The 18904-nt window shown below is 37.2% G+C and overlaps 2 protein-coding genes across 2 annotated transcripts; one reads left to right on the forward strand and one right to left on the reverse strand.

Annotated features, from left to right (window-relative positions):
- Window positions 1–70: 70 nt before the first annotated feature.
- On the reverse strand, window positions 71–4963 carry LOC145238462 (signal recognition particle subunit SRP68-like). The gene is made up of 7 exons (XM_080101652.1): window positions 4590–4963; window positions 3937–4135; window positions 3437–3609; window positions 2868–3057; window positions 2222–2407; window positions 1857–1986; window positions 71–1352 (listed from the first exon to the last, which is right to left on the reverse strand). The coding sequence occupies exons 1-7, from the start codon at window positions 4889–4891 to the stop codon at window positions 646–648; spliced, it is 1887 nt and encodes a 628-aa protein (XP_079957778.1). The 5' UTR covers window positions 4892–4963; the 3' UTR covers window positions 71–645.
- A 1943-nt stretch (window positions 4964–6906) lies between these two features.
- LOC145238464 (testin-like) lies at window positions 6907–18895 on the forward strand. Its single transcript, XM_080101655.1, has 8 exons — window positions 6907–7106; window positions 7362–7447; window positions 7741–8266; window positions 8544–8642; window positions 10396–10626; window positions 11659–11874; window positions 14984–15163; window positions 17325–18895. The coding sequence occupies exons 1-8, from the start codon at window positions 7068–7070 to the stop codon at window positions 17502–17504; spliced, it is 1557 nt and encodes a 518-aa protein (XP_079957781.1). The 5' UTR covers window positions 6907–7067; the 3' UTR covers window positions 17505–18895.
- The last annotated feature ends 9 nt before the right edge of the window (window positions 18896–18904 follow it).

The raw sequence follows: 18904 nt of genomic DNA on the forward strand, positions 1-18904 counted from the left end.
TTTTAACCAGTTTTGTAAACAAAACTTTCTAAAAGCTAAACTATACATTGTCGTAAATATAAGAAGAACCCACTTTTTTAGTTTCCGTGTTTATACACCGCCAGCATCCATTACAATTTGGTCGAAAAACAACGCAACAAAGAAAATTGCACCGTACGCAGCCGTTCGCACAAACACAAAAAACATTTCACCGCATGAAAAGAACGACCACAAAATAACAGCGGCTTTTTGCAAATTTCCTACAAATTCTGAGACGTGGAAAAAATTGTTCATATAACTTATCGAGTTTTCAGTGGACTTCTCCCGCTAGGAGTCGTAGTGGCAACGGGAGTTCTCACTTAAATGGAGTTTGAGTTTAAGACCCAATCTAGTCGTTTGTTTTTTGTAACAAAAGGGACATTTGCAACTTTTTAGTTCACTAGCTGTCCAGACGTTTCGTTGTTGCATTTCCTAATTGCAATATAATACTTAAAATCACAAACTGCGTTATCGGGGACATTTTCCGTTTTTCCAATAAAAAAAACTAAACCCTGCAACCAAACGCTGTGTTAAAACCGATTCCCGAAATAAAACGATAAAATGCCATCACGAGATCGCAAACTGACCAATCACAGAGCGCAGAGCTCGACCAATAGGAGCAGTGGATTATTTCTTGCCTCCCCAGCCCCACCAAGTGCTGAGCATGCTGGTGAGACCGGCCTTTTGCTGTTTCTGACCGAGTTTCGACTCCAGAGACGGGAAACTGGCGTGGTTCAGAGCTAGATCAAAGAACAGGGGCTTGCACGGAACCGGTTCGAACGGCGGCGGAAACGATGACGTCATAGAAGGCGTTTTGGCGTTCGGTTTCTTATTGTTAAGACTTGATATTGCTGGATCGTCGACGAAGTCTTCCAAACGGTCACATAGCGGTAGTTTGGTGTCAACTGGATTCTTTGGTTTATCTTTGACTCCGTCTAGTACAGCTGAGGCGTGGACACGGTATCGGTTGAACGCGATTGCTTCAATCAACAATTCCAACTTCGCAGGCTGAAGGAAGTCAAATTCGCCGCTCGCTTCTGTATCCATCGATTGAAAGGCTTTTATCGCGTAATTCGCGTGTTCTAGAACCCTATCATACAACGCCATCGCTTCTGTCCACTTCTTGTCTGCAACAAAGGCCTGCGCCACGTAGAAGCATCTGTAGGCTTGGAACGCTCGCTTCTGTACATCAATCTCAGTTTGAAGATCCGCGTCTCCACTGAGTCCAGGCAGGGAGAGAACTTCACTGAGATTTTGCAAGACGACGTCGTATAAACGAATAAAGTCGGTCGGCTTGGGACCCTTGCGACCTGCGTCACCGCTAGCTCCTTCGTCTGGTGATAAATATATAAAAATACATTACATGGAGATCTTAGCTGTGGTACTAGGTCTGGTATGTAATGTTTTGATTATAACCGCCTTGTGTGGTAACATTTGTCAGAATTTAGATAGCTGTCACATAAAGATCTTACATGTTACGGTTTATTTTTACCTAAATTTAGGCTGATATATTGTTCAACAAATGAAAAAGATTTGTATTTTTGTTGAGTGTATTGTGCTTCAAAATTAATATCTTTGTAATAACAAAGTAATCAAATAGAACACAAAAATGCTCACTTTAATGGTTTTAAAATAACATTTTATAAGATAAGTTTTGTTTCTCAGTTAGTTCCCTCAGTTAAGTAATTTTGTTTATTTATTTATCAGATAAAAAATTATCATACAGCTTTTTATTTTCACAGTTTAGTACTGTTTAACATTTGAAAGTTATTTACCACATTATTCTTTGAGCCCCGTTTGATTCAGAACATTTAAAAACAACAAAATCATTATTTTACCTCCAGCTCCAGTGACAAGTAGTGGAGGAGCTTTGGCTTGAAGTTGATCGACCATCAGAAGATTTCTCTTAATCATCTTCGTCAGTCTCAAATAACTCAAGTAAGAGCTCAAAAACTGCAAGTCTGACACCTAAAGTGGAAAAGCAAGTTAGAACATCTATCTTTATGAGACACAAGATATACATGGCAACAAAAAGTAACACTCAAAAATGTAACTGGCATAAAAACCACCCAAAATTTGTTTTTCTCACACTTTAATAGCTAAGATGACTGTACATTCATTACTGGGATCAGCCATGAAGTATTTTGAAGACCAACGATCATGGTACACTCATATAGAAATCATAGTACGATGGCTAACTTGCCTTAACGCCCCGTTCATTCGCTTTCGAGTGTGGATCAGTTCGTATATCTTCTCTTGTGTACTGCAATGCATCTTTGCATTCTGTCAGAACTTGATCGTACATTTCAATCCGAGATTCATGATCCTTTTCATCGATCTCTGACAAATCTTTGTCAAAATCTTTAACTCCGATTAAGAACAAACGAACCTACAAACAATGCAATTGGGTACATTAAAAAAAGTTACATAATCGAAAATATTTTAATGCATATGATAAACCTAACACAACCATTTTAGTACAAGCATCTTGCAACTAAAGAAAAAATCCCAATCAGTGGACCACACACAAACACATGTGATTTGCCACAATGAAGGCAACTTGATTAGAAAGTAAAATACTTTACAATGCACCAATCAATAAAGCATAAAACTTCTGTACAATGTACTTAAGTAAGTATAGCTGTTTTATGTTTTAGGGGCCTCTGGGTGAACCACTTGGTCATCTTGATCAAACGCTTAACAATATGTGTCAGGAAAGACACAGTTGTACCACTATGCCTGCCAACAACAGTATGTGCGATATCCTATATAAACCACATGGCAGTTTGTTTGAAAAACAATAGAACACTTGCCCGAAGTATGCAGATTCTTTAAAAGCAATAATGTACCTTGTTGTTTTTTATTCTTATTGTTCTGTTCCTCCAAGTGACTTCGCTCATAGAAGCGGCTTTTCTTTCCCGAGAAGCTGCAATAAGTGAGTCAAGTTTTCCAGCTAGCAATGGATCTTGTCGCCCAGTTCCATGGATGTGCATTAAATCATCCATGGCCGATTGATCACCAATTGTGTATGCACAATACCTGTAAAAGTGGATTGTAATGTAATTGGGTACATCAAAACGGTAGTTTCTGCAATTGATGGGTATTAATAAAGCCTATTTGAATACAAAGCCATGCACCAACAAAGTGCAAAATTTTGCAGGCAAATAACAGTTATTGAAATAATAGTAAAAACATTAGGTTCCTAACCAGGGTTGTACAGACCCTAAACGGGTGTAAAACTTGCTCCTAGGGGATGCAGGGCTGTTTAATCATAATAGTTACTCTCCAAAAAAAATAGAAAACAGAGCCTGAAATGTCGGCTAACAAGGATAATGGTTAAGAAACACTGACTTAAAAAGCATTTTGCTTGCTTACTTCTGTTTTGACACAAAACAAAAATGTTCAAAGCTTAATGTACCTTATGTTGGGATCAATTTCGTCCACCATGTTCTTGTACACAGGTTGTTCCTCTTTCGACATTGCATCGCTTAACTTTCCATAAATAGTTTGTGTTTTGCGGAATAAATCTCTCGCCGACACCCAGTTTTTCAATTCAAATTGCAAGATTCCGCTCATGTAGCAACTATAAGCCTGTTCGAAGAAAAAGTTTACATTAAATACAAATATACTACACTGGATATTTTCTATTCTAAACCAGTCAGTATTTTATAAATTCAAACTTACATTTAAAATTTATCCAATTCTTGAACTAAGTTATATAATTCTTTAATATATAGGTAAAACTATAAAACCTATTTATAGTGTGAATGTAAAAGAGTATTACCGCTTTAATGGTATGCTCTTTAGCCATTGCATGTATTTTTGTTGTTTGAAAACTTGGAGACGAATGCATCACCATGTTTACCAAGATATTGAGTATACTTTGCACAATATTTTTCGATTCAATTATAAACCCACCTGGGCTTCAAGTTTTGTTCGAGCGTCAACTTTTTCACTTTCCTCGCACAGCTTGTTCAGCTCGGAGGCATGGACAACAGCCTTTCTCATTTTTTCAACCATGTGATGGCGTTTCCTCGGTTCTTGCGTCGCCTCCTGTTTGAGGTACATCGCCATGCTCCAGGCGCGCTCTGAAGTCATCAGTAACATCAACATATATCTGTGGAAATAAAAAGCATAAATTTTGTATTGCACTTGTTTTACTGTCGCAGCGTAAAGTTTAAGTCAGGCAAGGAAACTTTACATTAGATTCAAATGCTATTTATTTTACATTGACAATTGCTAAATAAACTTGCGGCAAAAAAATTAGCAACAGAAAAGGCCACAATGCTTTACAGTAACCCTTGTTAAATCAAGACCCATTCGGAATAAAATATTTGTCCGGTTTAGGCAAAGATCTGGATTAAACGATGTCGATTAGTTCAAGTCTTACCACATGACAAATAATTTGTACCTCAAGTTTTGAGCAAATTTTACAAAGATCCGGATTAACCCAAACCGATTTAACAAAGGTTTACTGTATAACCAATTAGTTGTTGGATTACTAAAAATGAAGTATATATATATTTGTTTTCTTTGAGACTCAAAGTAATATGTTTTGGTGAAGTACAAACCTTGGGTCAGAAAAGAGTGACTCAGTAATTTTCTTCGGAGTGACTCTGCGCTTTTCACCCATCCTAAACTTGAGGACTTTCCGGATTCTCTTCAGCTTTCTGTTGCAGTAACCGTGGTAACGTTGATAGTCACCATGGCGCAATCCATGCTGAGCCTGAGCATCTTTGATGACATGCAACATATCGAGGCTGAAGAGAGAAGCCTCAGTTTTGATGACTTCGTTGTCATCAGTTTTTTCGGGGTCAACTGCATCGTACATAGTTTCAGTTTCTTCACTCTGTCCTTCCAATACTCCAGTCATTTTTTGTTTAGGTTGGTTAGTTTGAAGGGGATTTTTGTATTCTAACAAAACTGTTACAAAAATATTCAAGTTAATAATTGGAAAAAGAACAAATTTAAAAAGCATAGTATTTTAAAAGTAATTGTGAATAAAGCATTTAAATCTTATTTCAAAATATATATCTTATCACCAAAAATATCACATTAGGTTAACTTATGTTTGTTATTGCTGTTTGAATTAATTATTACTGATTAAAAATTATCATTTTGAAACATTTTTTTTTCCAATTTTCTTGACTCGTATCTACCTATTTTAACGTAGGGAAATCTTATGTATTGCTATTAAAGAGACCAAACCAAAATTTAACACTTAAGCCAAATTTATAAACCAGAAACATAAAAGTAGAAACTGTACAACGTGTTAAGAAATTCAACACCTCACCAGCTGTTTGCAAAAAGCCGTGTTCACAAAATCGCAAGATTTACGAACAATCGACAACCATTTGCGACCAAAAAAGCAATTTTGTAAACTGCTTATTTCGGTTTTGATTAAAGAATTGATTTTGAACATTAAAATGTTCTTCAAATTAAATATTATTATTTTTTGCTATATATTGTAGAAACCTATTGGTTAGAAGAAGAAAAAATTACATAGGCAATTTTGTTTTGTTAAAATAATTTAAATTGTGAAGATGTGTGGCTATGCGTTCCACTTGACTGCGTACAGTTTAAAGAGTAATTTTAGAACAAAAACTGAAATTTATGTAGTTTTTTAATGACAATTACAAGTTTTGAAACAGAAAACTTAAATGCCTATGGATAAGCTTCATAAACGTTTGTGATAAATGTTAAAAATGTGCAAAACGTAACGCGAAGTTTTGAAACGAACAACTCAAACCAGTAAGTATAGAAAAAAATATGGCCTAAATATTTCGTGCGTAATGTCATGCACTACTTTATTGGTTTTAGGTTAATGAAAGTATATTTTTGTCTTCCAAAAACCCTAATTAGTGCTCAACCGAAAATGAGGGCGAATAAACTAAAGATGCGTGCGTTTGTAATGCTTCATGTGGTTTTATAGGCCTCCCCCAAAAGTGCAAACGTGACAACGAAGTGTCGAGTTGATAAAGCCAATTGCCTGTCATAGCGCTCGCCCGGCTGACGACGAGATGTGAGAAAAAGGGAAAACGTCAGAGGCAAAACAAACGTGTCCTTATATGGCAGGAAGCAAGTCGGCCATTGTGTTGCGCAAAATACTGCTCGATCGCCCAAGAATGTACCGGCTGAGTTTCTTCAAATAGGAAAAATGAAATTTGAAGCATCATAAGCCTGGATACTTGGATATTACCCAACGCAGAAAGTTTTGTCGCAAGGAGAAAGGAAGGCAGTATTCCAGGCAGCTAGCCAAAGTTCAGCTATGAATTGTTTGCTTGTCTGCTGCTGGTATGGGGTTTAATATCCTACAATGGCGGCTAAACAAATAACAACTTAGAAAGAAGTACTGTTGATTATTAAAATTTCGGCTCATATTGTTGACGCAAAATAGACTCAGTAACGTTTCTTTTAAATGTAAACAACCGTTTGACTGACTTGTAACATTAACTGACTACGACAAGCCTGTTTGCTACGAAAGGCAGGTTGAGTTACAGGAAAACGCCAACCGTGTTTTCTAGTTGCTGTTAAATGTAACTAGAGTTGAAAGGTTAAGTGAATCACCGTTATGTCTGCCTTGTGGTCTCACATGAGAAACGTGTAGGCGACTCTACAAACACTTCACTGGGAATTTGTCATTGTGTAAACTTGTTTGGGAGAATTGGCTACGTTTCATTGCTGTTATGATGTGACGTTAAACAGTTAAGTGTATTCAGTAGTCTCCTTGCGCAACATTTTTGATAAGGCGTTACTGTCGTTTTAAGGAACTAGTTTTGTAGGAATTGTATGTTAGCACGAGCTTACAGAACTAGTACAATAAATGACTTGACTTTGATAAGTAACTGTTCATGAGGCCAGTAATTAACTTACAAGAAGCAGCAGCTTTATACGAGTTCCGGCTTTTCTTTTCCCCTCAGGCTAATCTAGGCTGAACAGAAGTCTACAATAGGCGAGTCAAGCCTGTGTGTTGCTAAAATAGTTAATTTGGTAAAGGGTTATCATCGAAAATCTAACTTTCTGCTGACAGAAATTGTGTGCAAGTCGCGATGGCTGCCGATCCGCAAATTGTATCAGGAATCACGGAGGTACTTGGATTTATTAGTTTTATTTCAAGCCCTGTGCGTTAAAGGGTTTATTCTCAAACAAAACTGTGATTGTTAAAATCTATTGTCACATTGATCATAAGAGACCGAAAATGGTTTGTAAGTTGATTGATTTTAAAAACAATTTTGGAACAAATTTAACTTGGTTTAAGAGAAATTTGTGGCAATAGACAACTTTTTTTAAATTCAATTACACTTTGCTTGGGTCCTTTAAACGTTAGTGTTTGTTATTTGCAGAAAGTTTTAACACACGAAGTTGGAGCCGGTGCGCCATGTTTAAAATGTGGAGACAAGTGTCCTGGCCTCGACCTACATTTTTGGAGGTAGGAGCGTTTTTAACCATAAAAGGCAACTCTTAGTTTAACCCTCAACGCGTATCATAGTGCGCACGGCGCACCCGTATTATTTTCCTACTTGCCTTAAATCATACGGTTTTGGCTTTTTGGTCTATTGCACTAATAATATCTACTAAATACGATCTTTTTGATAGTTTTTGTTTTCAAAGTCACTTTTTAAGTCCTTTCCAGTGTTTCCAATAAAATTAACATTGTAGTTTTTCCGTATAAGGTAAAATGCCTATTTTGTGTTATTGGTGACTTCAATGTTTGGTTTGCAGAAAAATTTGCCGCAACTGCAAATGCAAACAAGAAGACCACGACGTTTTATCGAGTATTTCCACTCGCGGTATAAATAACATCGGGAAACTACTAATGCAAGATAGAGAAATAGCCCAACAGAAGCCCCCGAAATCAAACGAATCTTCACCCCCACCGAAAGCCCCTAAGGCTGCAGCACCCCCACCTGCCCCCAAACCTGTAAAACAAACGATTGTCAACGATACGAATTCGAACGTAAACGGAACAGCCAAGTCAGGTGACCTCAACGTTACTATTGACATCGGGGGCAAAAAACATTCCTTGGACTTTGGTGGTCACGCAGAGCAAAATGATATGCCCCCACCCCCAAACTTTGGCGATCAAGGGAGTTTTCCAGCCCCTCCGCCCCCCATTGAGAACGACCAGTTACCGGAAGTACCCCCACTTCCGCAGGAATTTAATGAAAAAGTTGAAATTAAGGAAGAAAAGCCGGCAGTGATTGAAGAATATCAACAGACTGAACTAAAGCCTGAGGAGTCATTAAAGGTGGGACAAAATATTTTGTCAGTAAATAATATGAAAGTTCAGATATTTTTTGCACGCCTTTGTGGTTTTCTGTTGCTCAAGAAGGTCATTCACTGGTTGAACTCTCGCATGTTGACCTAAAACACAACGACATATTTAATGGTTTTCGCGCTAATTTTTCTTGATCTAATTTTAATAACCCTGAATCCTCGCAGTTGCTTTACTTCAAAGGAGATTTCATTAATAAGAAATGGTTTACTGTGTTCACCTTAACGCCCAAAATATCTTTCTGTTTCAGAGCCAAGAAAGCCGGCTTACCCCAACCATGCCTCCATCGTCTAGTGATGACGAAGAAAAGGAATATGAATGGACACCCCCCGTTGCTGATCAGAAGTTGGTATGTTAACAAAATCTTGCAGTTAATTAGACCTTTTCTGGATAAAACGACAGTGAAATTGGGTTGCTAGCATTTGCTTTTGCGTGTGAAAAAGCGACATTATGTGAGCTAGAGCAGGGGTCGGCAACCTTTTTTGCATTGCGGACCGGTTTAAAACTGATTTTTTTATCACGGACCGGCCTATAAAAACCACAAATGTTTAGCACTGAAAACTATTAACAGTTATTACAACTTTGATGCAATGTGAACCTTGAGCAAGTTTTATGCGGCCCTGTAACAAACCCCTCACGGACCGGCACCGACCACAATGCTATAGGGACGCTTAGAACTAAATTAGAATTCTAAGAATATAATTGCCACCGGCGTAGTTTCACACAGTTTAGCGCAGTTTGAGCTTGCCATTCATTTTTACACTCATGGCAACACTATTGCCAAAACCTTGTTTTATCCTACATTACACCAATAGCAGTTCGGTTCTTTAAACAAACACACAATGATGGATAGTTCGGATAGTCGCTTGTTTCTGAACGTCATAAAACTCTGAAATTCGGGCAACCTAGAATGGGAAGGTTTCCTATGACTTTACGGTTCAGTTGGCAAATCAGTCATCTGAGACGTTGCTAGAGTGTTGTTGCAACAGGACACGTCACTTTGTTCCAAAAAACTTTTTTTCGTTGTTCTCTTTCGAACGATAAGGTTTTGCCGATCTTGAAATTCGTATAAGAAGTACTGTATTTGTTTTTATACCCTTCAGTGCATTTGTGTGAAAAAAGTGTTGGGTGATGAATGGTTGAAAATTGAAAATTATGCATGTTTTGTGTGTTATTAATTTAGTATTTTGACGATATCAACAAATTCTTAAGTCGGCTACAGTGTTTAGTACAGAATCGCTACGTACGGATTGACAATAGTTTGTTCCATTACAGTGCATAACATTTAATGGTCACAACAACAACAACAAAGGATTATAAGCCATTTTTGCACCGAAATGCATTCACTATGTACAAGCACTCTGGCATTAATTTTGCCGACAATGCTATGGATTAGGTGTTTTACAAAACATGCAATTGTTTCAATTCACGTACAGACCCGGGGTATCAACTGTAGCTTATCTTGTTTACAACACGAACGACCGCGCATTGAGCCGATAGCTGCCAAACACCGGAAGCACCGTAATATGTGTGCTACGTAGCTTATGCATGACGGGGTTTGCCCGCTAGAATGCAAACACGCTGGCTGTGTTTTGGTATTGTGATGTGTTGCAGCACCAAAAAGTGCTCAAAATATGTAAAAAGTCCCTTTGCTTGCAAAGTTATCGGTACCAAACTAGAGTTATTCCCAAAAACCACCAAATTTCCTGTTATTAGGCAGCAACACAGGTTTACTGTACAGATTAACTGTAATATGATTTACTTGTTGAACGCGAATTACATCGAAAAAAGCTGCCCACAGTTACTTTTTACCTAACGCGAGTTATTTCTAAAAATTGGGACTCGCCGAATAATACATTACTCGTTTCAAGTTACTCCAAGATTTTTTGCAGTAAACCAGTCAATTTCGCGAGTAAGAAACCCAAAGTACTCGCTACTCTGCGCAAAACTCAGCCATGAGTACTGTTACTCTGCAATTCCCGAATAGAGTACTCGCTACTGTACTCATTGTATTGGGTTTACTTCGTTTTTGTTTTCTTAAAAGCTATACATTTTTTACATTTTTCGAACTTAGACATTCAACAAAAAATGATCTTTTTTAGGTCACCGAATATATTGAGGCTTTGCCGAAAGACAAACAACCCGTCGTTGGAACAGCGGGTGCCAAGTACAGGAAGAAACAGCTGATGAGACAATTGCCACCTCACGATCAAGAACCAGGAGAATGCCACGATCTTACAGACCAGGAGACCCAAGAAATGAATCTCTTTGTGAAACAGTACAGGAAGAAAGCATTGGGAGGTGGAAAAGTAGAAGAGAACTCAAAAGTTAAGGTGTGTGAAATTGAAACTTTGAGTTTCTCGGTCTATGAATTTTGCCCAAAAACAATGTTCAGAGGGCTGGCTTGAATGTAACGCCTTCTTTAGGCCTGGCGTCGATATATTTATGAGACATATATAGGTGAGAAATTAAATCATCTGCAGTTTCAACTGGATTTTTTTGAATACAATTAAGTGGTAGGGTTTAAGATATCTAGTAATATGGCTAAAATATTAAAATGTCTTAGATTAGATTATGGTTTAAACCAGGTTTTTGGCATGGCAAAAAATCCTTAGTGCATAAATGTTTAATTCCATCATTGCCCCATCGTTACGTTGTTTATAAAAATGTCCAAGGTCATAAACGCCTATGACTGAGCAAGACAAATTCGAGCCATATCTCACTTATTACATGCCAAACTTATATCATGCTGTCGTGACGTAGTGCATTTCCCGTGCATAACTATTCGCGTTGGTTTTCATTGGGCGGACGCAGCTATGCATTATATATAGGCTGGTGCTGTAAAAGTACTTGAGGTTTAAGTCCCACTTTTAAGTGCAAAGTTTCCTGTTCAAAGATATCGGTTTTGTTGCCTAAGCATTGTTTGACAATAAAGGTCATTGTCATTGCAGTAAACAAACGTTTTCGAACCAGAAATTGCAATTTTAACAAAACGTTACATTGGTACCATGGCCTTCAAAATTGTATTAACATTGACTTGCTATATTTAAATGATTACGGCTTAATAACACTTGGGTCTTCTGTTAGCAGCACGAATTGTTGGTTAAACTCACAAAAAGTTGTTTACAAAATTTAATTTGTATTTTTATTGTGACGATGCATTTGTGAAAAAATGAAATAACAACGAAGATCAATAGGGTTGTAATGTACAACCACAATTTTGTCTAAAACCCTAAAAAATAACTCTATATTTTATTTGGCACACTTGCCTATCTTTCAAAGCACAGTGGTTGGGATTGAAAATACTGTTGTAAAGTGTACCATCTTACCACATGTACCATAAATACTTTAAATTTTTGATACAGTCTTGCGCCGAATGCATACAGCCTCTGAAAGTGGGAGACGTTATAGTTTGGGCCGAACGAGCTGGTAGTGAAAAATATTGGCACCCTGGATGTTTCGTATGCGCTGAATGCAAGGAACTGCTGGTCGATCTCATTTATTTCTACCACGAAGATAAGATTTATTGTGGACGACATTATTGCGAACTCCACAAACCAAGATGTGCCGCATGTGATGAGGTAAGCTTGCGTGTTGTGCTATTTTTAAACCCTTTGTGATTTGTATTGGGTTTGACCCGTCTACTTTGTGTGTAAAGTAAGCGATGCTGCTAGCATTAAACTTTTTCCCCGGTTAAATTGTGGCTGTAATTCTTTTAATTCTGACTGATTCGGTTCTTGTGGCAATTTGGTCGTCTATTTGCTGTTTAATTATCATATGTTGTGATTCTATTTGAATAAGGCAGTAATATAAGTTTTCAGATGCAGATAATATATATTCACATATGCTTGTTTAGTCTTTTCATCAAGTTTTACAAATACTGTGAATGTTGTAACATGCCACATCGAAACATAGTGTAATAAAAAAAACGTATTTTTGGGTTTGACCATGTATATGTTTGTTATATAGTGCGTTTCGCATTCCACATTTTAATAGCGCTTAAAAGCCTAAAAATTGGCCCGTGTTTTTCCAAATATTTTTTTTTGACAAGAATAGTAGATTGTTAAAAGTTTTTTCGGTCATCAAAGCCAGAGCAAGGCCTCCACAATATTTTAATTCGTTTCTCGAAGGCTAAAGTCAAACGTTGCAATTAGATGTAACATCTTTTTGACACGCGCTCATAAAAACACGTTTCTTTATTCTCCTGAATAGTCATGCTGTAAAGGTTAGAGCAATTAAAATACCTAGTGGCATTGCAGTCTTCATCATGTTATATACTACTGGTGAAGAAAGCAGCGAATTCTCCTTAACGCTTTCTTGTGGTTCACGTTATAACAAGGAAGCAAAACCACGATACATTGCCGCAAGCATCATTTTATCGAGTCAGGTTGAGATGCTGCGTATCACTGACGGTTTTTATTTATTTTGTCACTACATAAGAAGGCTTCGGACTTTGTTTTGCTGGGATATTGTGTATTTGTCAAGCCATCTTGAAATTTAATTCGAAAATTACTCAAAAACATGTAAGACAGAATGAAAGTTTCAGCTTTTATGGGTTATTTGACCGTCGCGGTCTAGTAAACAAAGCGGGTTTTCAAACCTACTTCTGCACAACGTTTGCGTCTTTAAAAGTCGCTTTTTAATTGCATAGCTAAGTCGACTGGGTTGTTATCTTTTCAGCACAAGGACATATTTGCATAGCTGCTGTGTGGCGTTTTATGTGACGTTATAATGTTTCTAGCCACAGGCGCCGACAGTTTATCAGTTTTACAACCAACGAACCCGCTGTTTTTACTGTGAACTTGTTTTTCCTCCCAGAACAAGTTTAATCTGTCAGCTACACATTATTCCCACCGTTACTACAAGATATAGGCTTTGTTTAAGCGGTTTTGACCCTTTGGACCGCGTTTAGTGAAAGTAGGTCTGTTGTTTGAAATTTGAATCTAAAGTCAATAGGTCACACCTATATCATATGATCGTTGCCAAACAATCCTGTGTGAATTTTATTATTTGAGGTGGACATAAATTCATAACTGGGATCAACCCTGAAGCGTCTATGCAGCGACCGGCTTTCGGTCTGTGAATTTTATTATACTTAAAAAATACGTCATTTGTGACACGTTCTTTTATTATAATCTATTCCTCCAAAATCTATGGTTTTTGCCAGCTTTCCACATTCCAATTTAATATGTTGGATTAAGTTCATGTAATTCGCCTATATATCGATGGTTAAACGTATTGGATAATCGAAAATGGATTACAATTTTGCAAATAACACCTAGCAATGCATTTTGCGTACATTTTAGGCAGTCAAAAAGTTTTATGTTTTTTTGTCAAGTCAATATTACAGTAAAGCGTTGTTGTGAAATATCACGCGTCCATGCGTTTGCGAATTATGGCGAACACCCTAGAAGGGGAAACGTGAGGTTCGTCACTTCCCGCTTTAACCAAATGCAGAGAAACCGTTTCTAGGCCGCGCCTATATTACCAAGGCTTCATCATACATATACAGCACCCAGTCAAGTTGGACAATCCATTCACCACTAAAGACTGACTTGGTTGAGTTTGTAGCAGTAATGCTCGTCCCTTGTGGCTGTTGGAAAACGTTTTTGTGCCCATTTTGACTTTGAAATTAGATTTGAAAACATACAGGTTGGATTGTCAAAAACATCCCTTGGGTATTGGGCTCAAGTAGTTCGTTACAGCAGACTTCCGCGGCCTTCGTTTTCTGGCAAATTAATGTAACTCGCAAAGCGTAAATGCTATTTTTTCGCTTGTTGCAATTAAACAAGGTTGATTGACATACAACAGTAACAGAAAACTTCAAAAAAAGTAAAATAAATGATATGAAATGTGACATTTTGAGTATTTTCGGCCATGGCTCTGCACTAAGAGACAAAACACTCGTTTTACAAATCCCTGTAAAATTGTGAAACATTTTGGGTGGAGCGCGGTTTTTTCATTTGTTGTTGTACGCAGCTGCCTACTGCATAAAAGCTTCGGGCTAAAGTCTAATTTGTCTTGTACGCTCTGTGTAAACATAATAAGGTCGGGCAATGACTTACACGACTTTTTGACATGTACAGTTTCAAATGTGAATCGTATGTCTGCCGATCTACATAATATTATGACAAATCATTTTGAAGAAAGCTATTGGAATAAATGTCATTTGGTTATATGACTAATTGGAATTTTATAGTTAGTAAAAAACTAATATTATATTTCGACCTCAATTTGCAACAGTGCGTCCCTGTTTAATGACTAAAAATGGCAAGTGACCCGGATGTCCTAGTTAGATGATGATGCCCATCATCTCTGGTGACCTTAATATCGTATCACTTTGACATTTAAAATACTTACCCGAAAAAGCTCTGGATAATGTCATTGACATCCGTTCACACTTAGTCTTATGCGCTGAAAGCATTCCAGTTTTGCCAAATAGGCCTCCCATATAGTTGCATTAATGGTTAAAGGGAGACTTATTACAAGCACTATGTTTTATTGGGAAAAGGACTTTATTAAACGTATTGTTTATTAAACTATATAAACGTGTTATAAAATTAGACTTGTCGTATCCTACACTTAAGTTCTATTCCCTATTGTAAGACATATCTAGGTAACAAACTCGTCAACCTTACCCAAAAGGTGCTAGTAGTGTCATCATTTTTAACCCTTCTATTTTTTGCACAGTTAATTTTCGCTCCGGAATACACCCAGGCTGAAGACTGTTACTGGCATCTCAAGCATTTCTGCTGCTGGCACTGCGACCAACCGCTGGGTGGAAAGAACTACGTCCCACATGATAATCAACCTGTGTGTATACCATGCTATGAAAAATCATTTGCCCATTCATGTTCTACATGCAAAGAGGTAAGCATGTTTTTAAAAATTAGGTGACCTTGGGTACACAAAGGGTAGCTTAATTAAAATGTAGAATAAAACCTAGAAATATACACAGTCGTTTCGACGAAAATAATTGTCAACGTATGTAAAATGGTGACCTTTTTAACAAGCGATTAGACTTAAAAAAATGCTTCAGTGTTTAATAAATCTTTCTGATACGTCTTGTATTTGTTGAAATAATGTTCAAATTTGATGTAATGTATTCATTATCGCATTAAGCATAAGGAGTTGCATAAAAAAAATAGGTCCCATTGTCTTTGTTATTTGACAATCACAACATTCGAGCTTAAGAATCACCCAGTAATCTAAATCATGATAAACAATCAAGTATTGTTATGTATTTGTTTTGATTGTGACTGGCCTGTATGTGCGAGTTATGCGTGGGTTGTATGTTGTATATAGTTCATGATGCGACGTATTGGGACCGAGTTTGTAGTTATGTGTTACATTGTTATGGTTGTACTACTTAAATATGCTGTACTTGTGAAGCCTAAAGCTGCCATTTTTTTGTAGATTACCCAAATAATAAAGTTCAACAAAATTGCCTATAGCGAAACTCAAGATTGCTTTCTGCAATCCAAGCATTTTTGCACAATGCGTTTAGTAAATAAACACTAAAACATTCCCAAGGCCACCTCTATGAAATCTTTAGCGAGTAATGTATATTTCATGAGCAAGAATTTCTCAAGTTGCTAGTTTCTGTCGTTTTAAAGTGATACCTGAGGTTCGGGTTTTCAATTTTATTCTTAAACCGTATCTGGTAAATAGATAAGCGTCAAGTATCCAAACATTGTAAGTTTGTAACCACCTGAAGTGTCAAAAACTCGACATGCTTCACCTTTACATTAATTATGCAGAACGGTGGCTGAGCGTTTAAAGTTTTTGAGCCTATAGTGCCGTGCCTTTACAATTTACATACACAACTGTACAAACAAATGGAATATTTGTGCGAAAACCGTTAATACAGGACAACTTGGTCAACAGACTTGTAATTTTGAAGCTAAAAAAGCTTATCATTTAAAATACCCTCGCTTTAAATGCGCCTTGTTATCATATTGTGACCCATTGTACAACTAGTACAAGTGCACTTAACCGACATTTAACTGCAAATAAATTGTCATCTTAGCATTATACTGCATTACAAGTTTTATGCGTTGCAAATCGCCTTAAGAATGTGTCAATGAAGTTATAGGCTGCCGGTCTCCCAGTCAGTCAGTTAAAACTTGGCTTGGTGCTCCCGGAAGCTACGCAATGTGCCGCCTATACGTTGTTGATGCCTTAAACTTCCTGACATAGTCATTACGCAGCACCCTGGCTTAGGGCTATTACTTATAAGGCTTTGAACCCTTCAGGTTGATTAAAAACTTGATGTCTGGCCAAAAATAGCGTTGGTGCGAAAATAAAACTCGATTTTAAATAGATTTAAGTAATTTTTTAAGTCCAGAAAACCTGTTATAATTGCAATCTTTTGCAACTAGTATTTAAGAAGTAGACAAATCGGTATTGTGACGAAATAATAATCAGCTATTGTGAAGTCACAAACAACAAGATTGCGTTAAAACGTTCAATGGTCTTGTTTAATTAACCCAGGGTTGAAACGAGTTCACCGGTGATTACGAGTTATTTTATGTCATTGCGTTTGTTGTGGTCTAATTACAGGTATTTACAACCGCTTGCATGGTAATAGGTCTGTGGGAATGGGCGATTTTCTATGCTTAAGCTAAGGTTGTACCTGACATGCATAGTAGTATTTATATACTATACTCGATATTAGCACAAGCTTATTACATGTCTTTGACACTATTGTTTTAATATAATTCTTAAGGAAAAAAATAATAATTTGTAACGAAAAATATAATTCTTAAGGTATAACATAATACAAAATCATTTTTTTAATCATAGAAATATAATAAAAACCAACTATACCCTGGTATTTGGTTATAGTTTCTAATAAAATACTTAAATTATAAAAAAATGGAAAGTCATGTTTTACCATTAATGATGCTTTTTTGTCAAAAATGTACAAATTATGACAAACTAGGTATGTTTTGGTTGTGAGGCTATTTTTAACTGGGACTGTCGACAACAATTGAGTGTACTTATTCCACCGTGACTGTTTTCGTTCCAGATCATTGCGCCCAACACGGAATGGGTAACTTTCGAGGAGTTTCACTGGCACGCTCAACCGGAGTGCTTCAAATGTACAGAATGCTCCAAATCACTTGTAGGAAAACCCTGCATTCCAAAGGGCGAGATGGTATTCTGCTGTTCACAATGCAAGCGAGCGAAAATACCACCTGGACAGTGATGATAGAGTCGTATTATTGAGAATTCGTTCTTGCATTTTGCAAACGCGGCTGCTTGTGTTAAAGTGTAACCGCAGTCGCCGCGTATTATATCTTTAAAGGAAAGTGTGGCGAATATTTTTGCGCGTTTCGGTTTTCCCCTGCAAGCTTGACCTAAAAGTGATACCACTTGCCTTTAATCGCTTTCGCGTCGTAAATATTAACCCATGTCGTTGCAATTTCATGTTTGACATTCCTGTCTATAGCGGGCGCGAGAATGGCGCCTTACTTTGACCGCTAGGTGGTGAACTTCGCCACTGGGGACTTCCCCAATATTACGAGCCTTTTCTGCAGCATAATAAACGGCGTGTGCCATAAACATGTTTCACGTTTAGTTTTTGTCCCACATGCATTTGATGTTGTTTAACCTGTTTTGCATTTGTTTTAAATCCAACACTTTTTTTCGAATCTGATTATAGCCGATAGTTTTTCTGAGATCAAAACTTTATGTACATTTTGCAACATACTGGGAAAAAAACGTGATTGTAGCCATATTGGTTTTGACGAAATCAAGTTATCTTTCTCCGGACCTACAGAGTTTAGCTTGTGTTAATGCAAAAAAAAGCAAGAACATGTTTCTACATTTCAGCAACTTATTTAACGTTCATGTTTCATCGTGTCATTTCACTACAAGTATATCATTTCATCGTCACTTTACGTTTCTAGCTTATCACACCGCTTTACAACGGTTTTAAATCCATCTTTTGGGGTTACAGTTTTAATAAAACAGACTTGATTCAGGCTAGACTTCACACTGGGCCACATTAGTGCCGCAATTTCATAGAAATAATTTAAGAGTTTCGGGCGTTTTTTGCAAAACATCTTTTCATGAAAAAACTAATTCGTATTTTATGAAATGAAACAGCATTATTTTTGTTGCAACATTTGGATACGAATACTAGTTGATTCTTATTTTTCATCATTCTATTCTTGTTAATATTCCCAGTTCTCGCGGAACAACATTTTTTTGCATCACATCATTATTTCTATTTTTAATCACATTCCTTATTATGACCAAACAATTGTGTTCTGTTTTTTGTGCAAAACTAATTTCAAGTGCTCCGTACAACTTTCACGTAGCACGCAGAGGCACATGTACTTTGGCGCCGCATGTGGAAGGCCGTCCAAACGTTCTCGTATTATTCCGTCGCCTAATTTATAACCTGAGCCGATTTCTTTTGTTTGTTTATTGTATTATCTCCTTGTACTCTTGTCGTGTACGATATTCTAACCCGTGTAACTGCCGTTCCGCTGATGGGATGTAACGGAACACTAACGCGCGCTTCTACGACTATTTTTCCGTCCGCTATGTGTTAGTACATTCGCGTGATGTATAAACGAATGACGAAGTGGATGACGTCAT

Source organism: Phallusia mammillata, chromosome 7 (genome assembly GCF_965637545.1).
Source record: "Phallusia mammillata chromosome 7, kaPhaMamm4.hap1.1, whole genome shotgun sequence".
In the NCBI taxonomy this organism is placed as follows: domain Eukaryota; kingdom Metazoa; phylum Chordata; class Ascidiacea; order Phlebobranchia; family Ascidiidae; genus Phallusia; species Phallusia mammillata.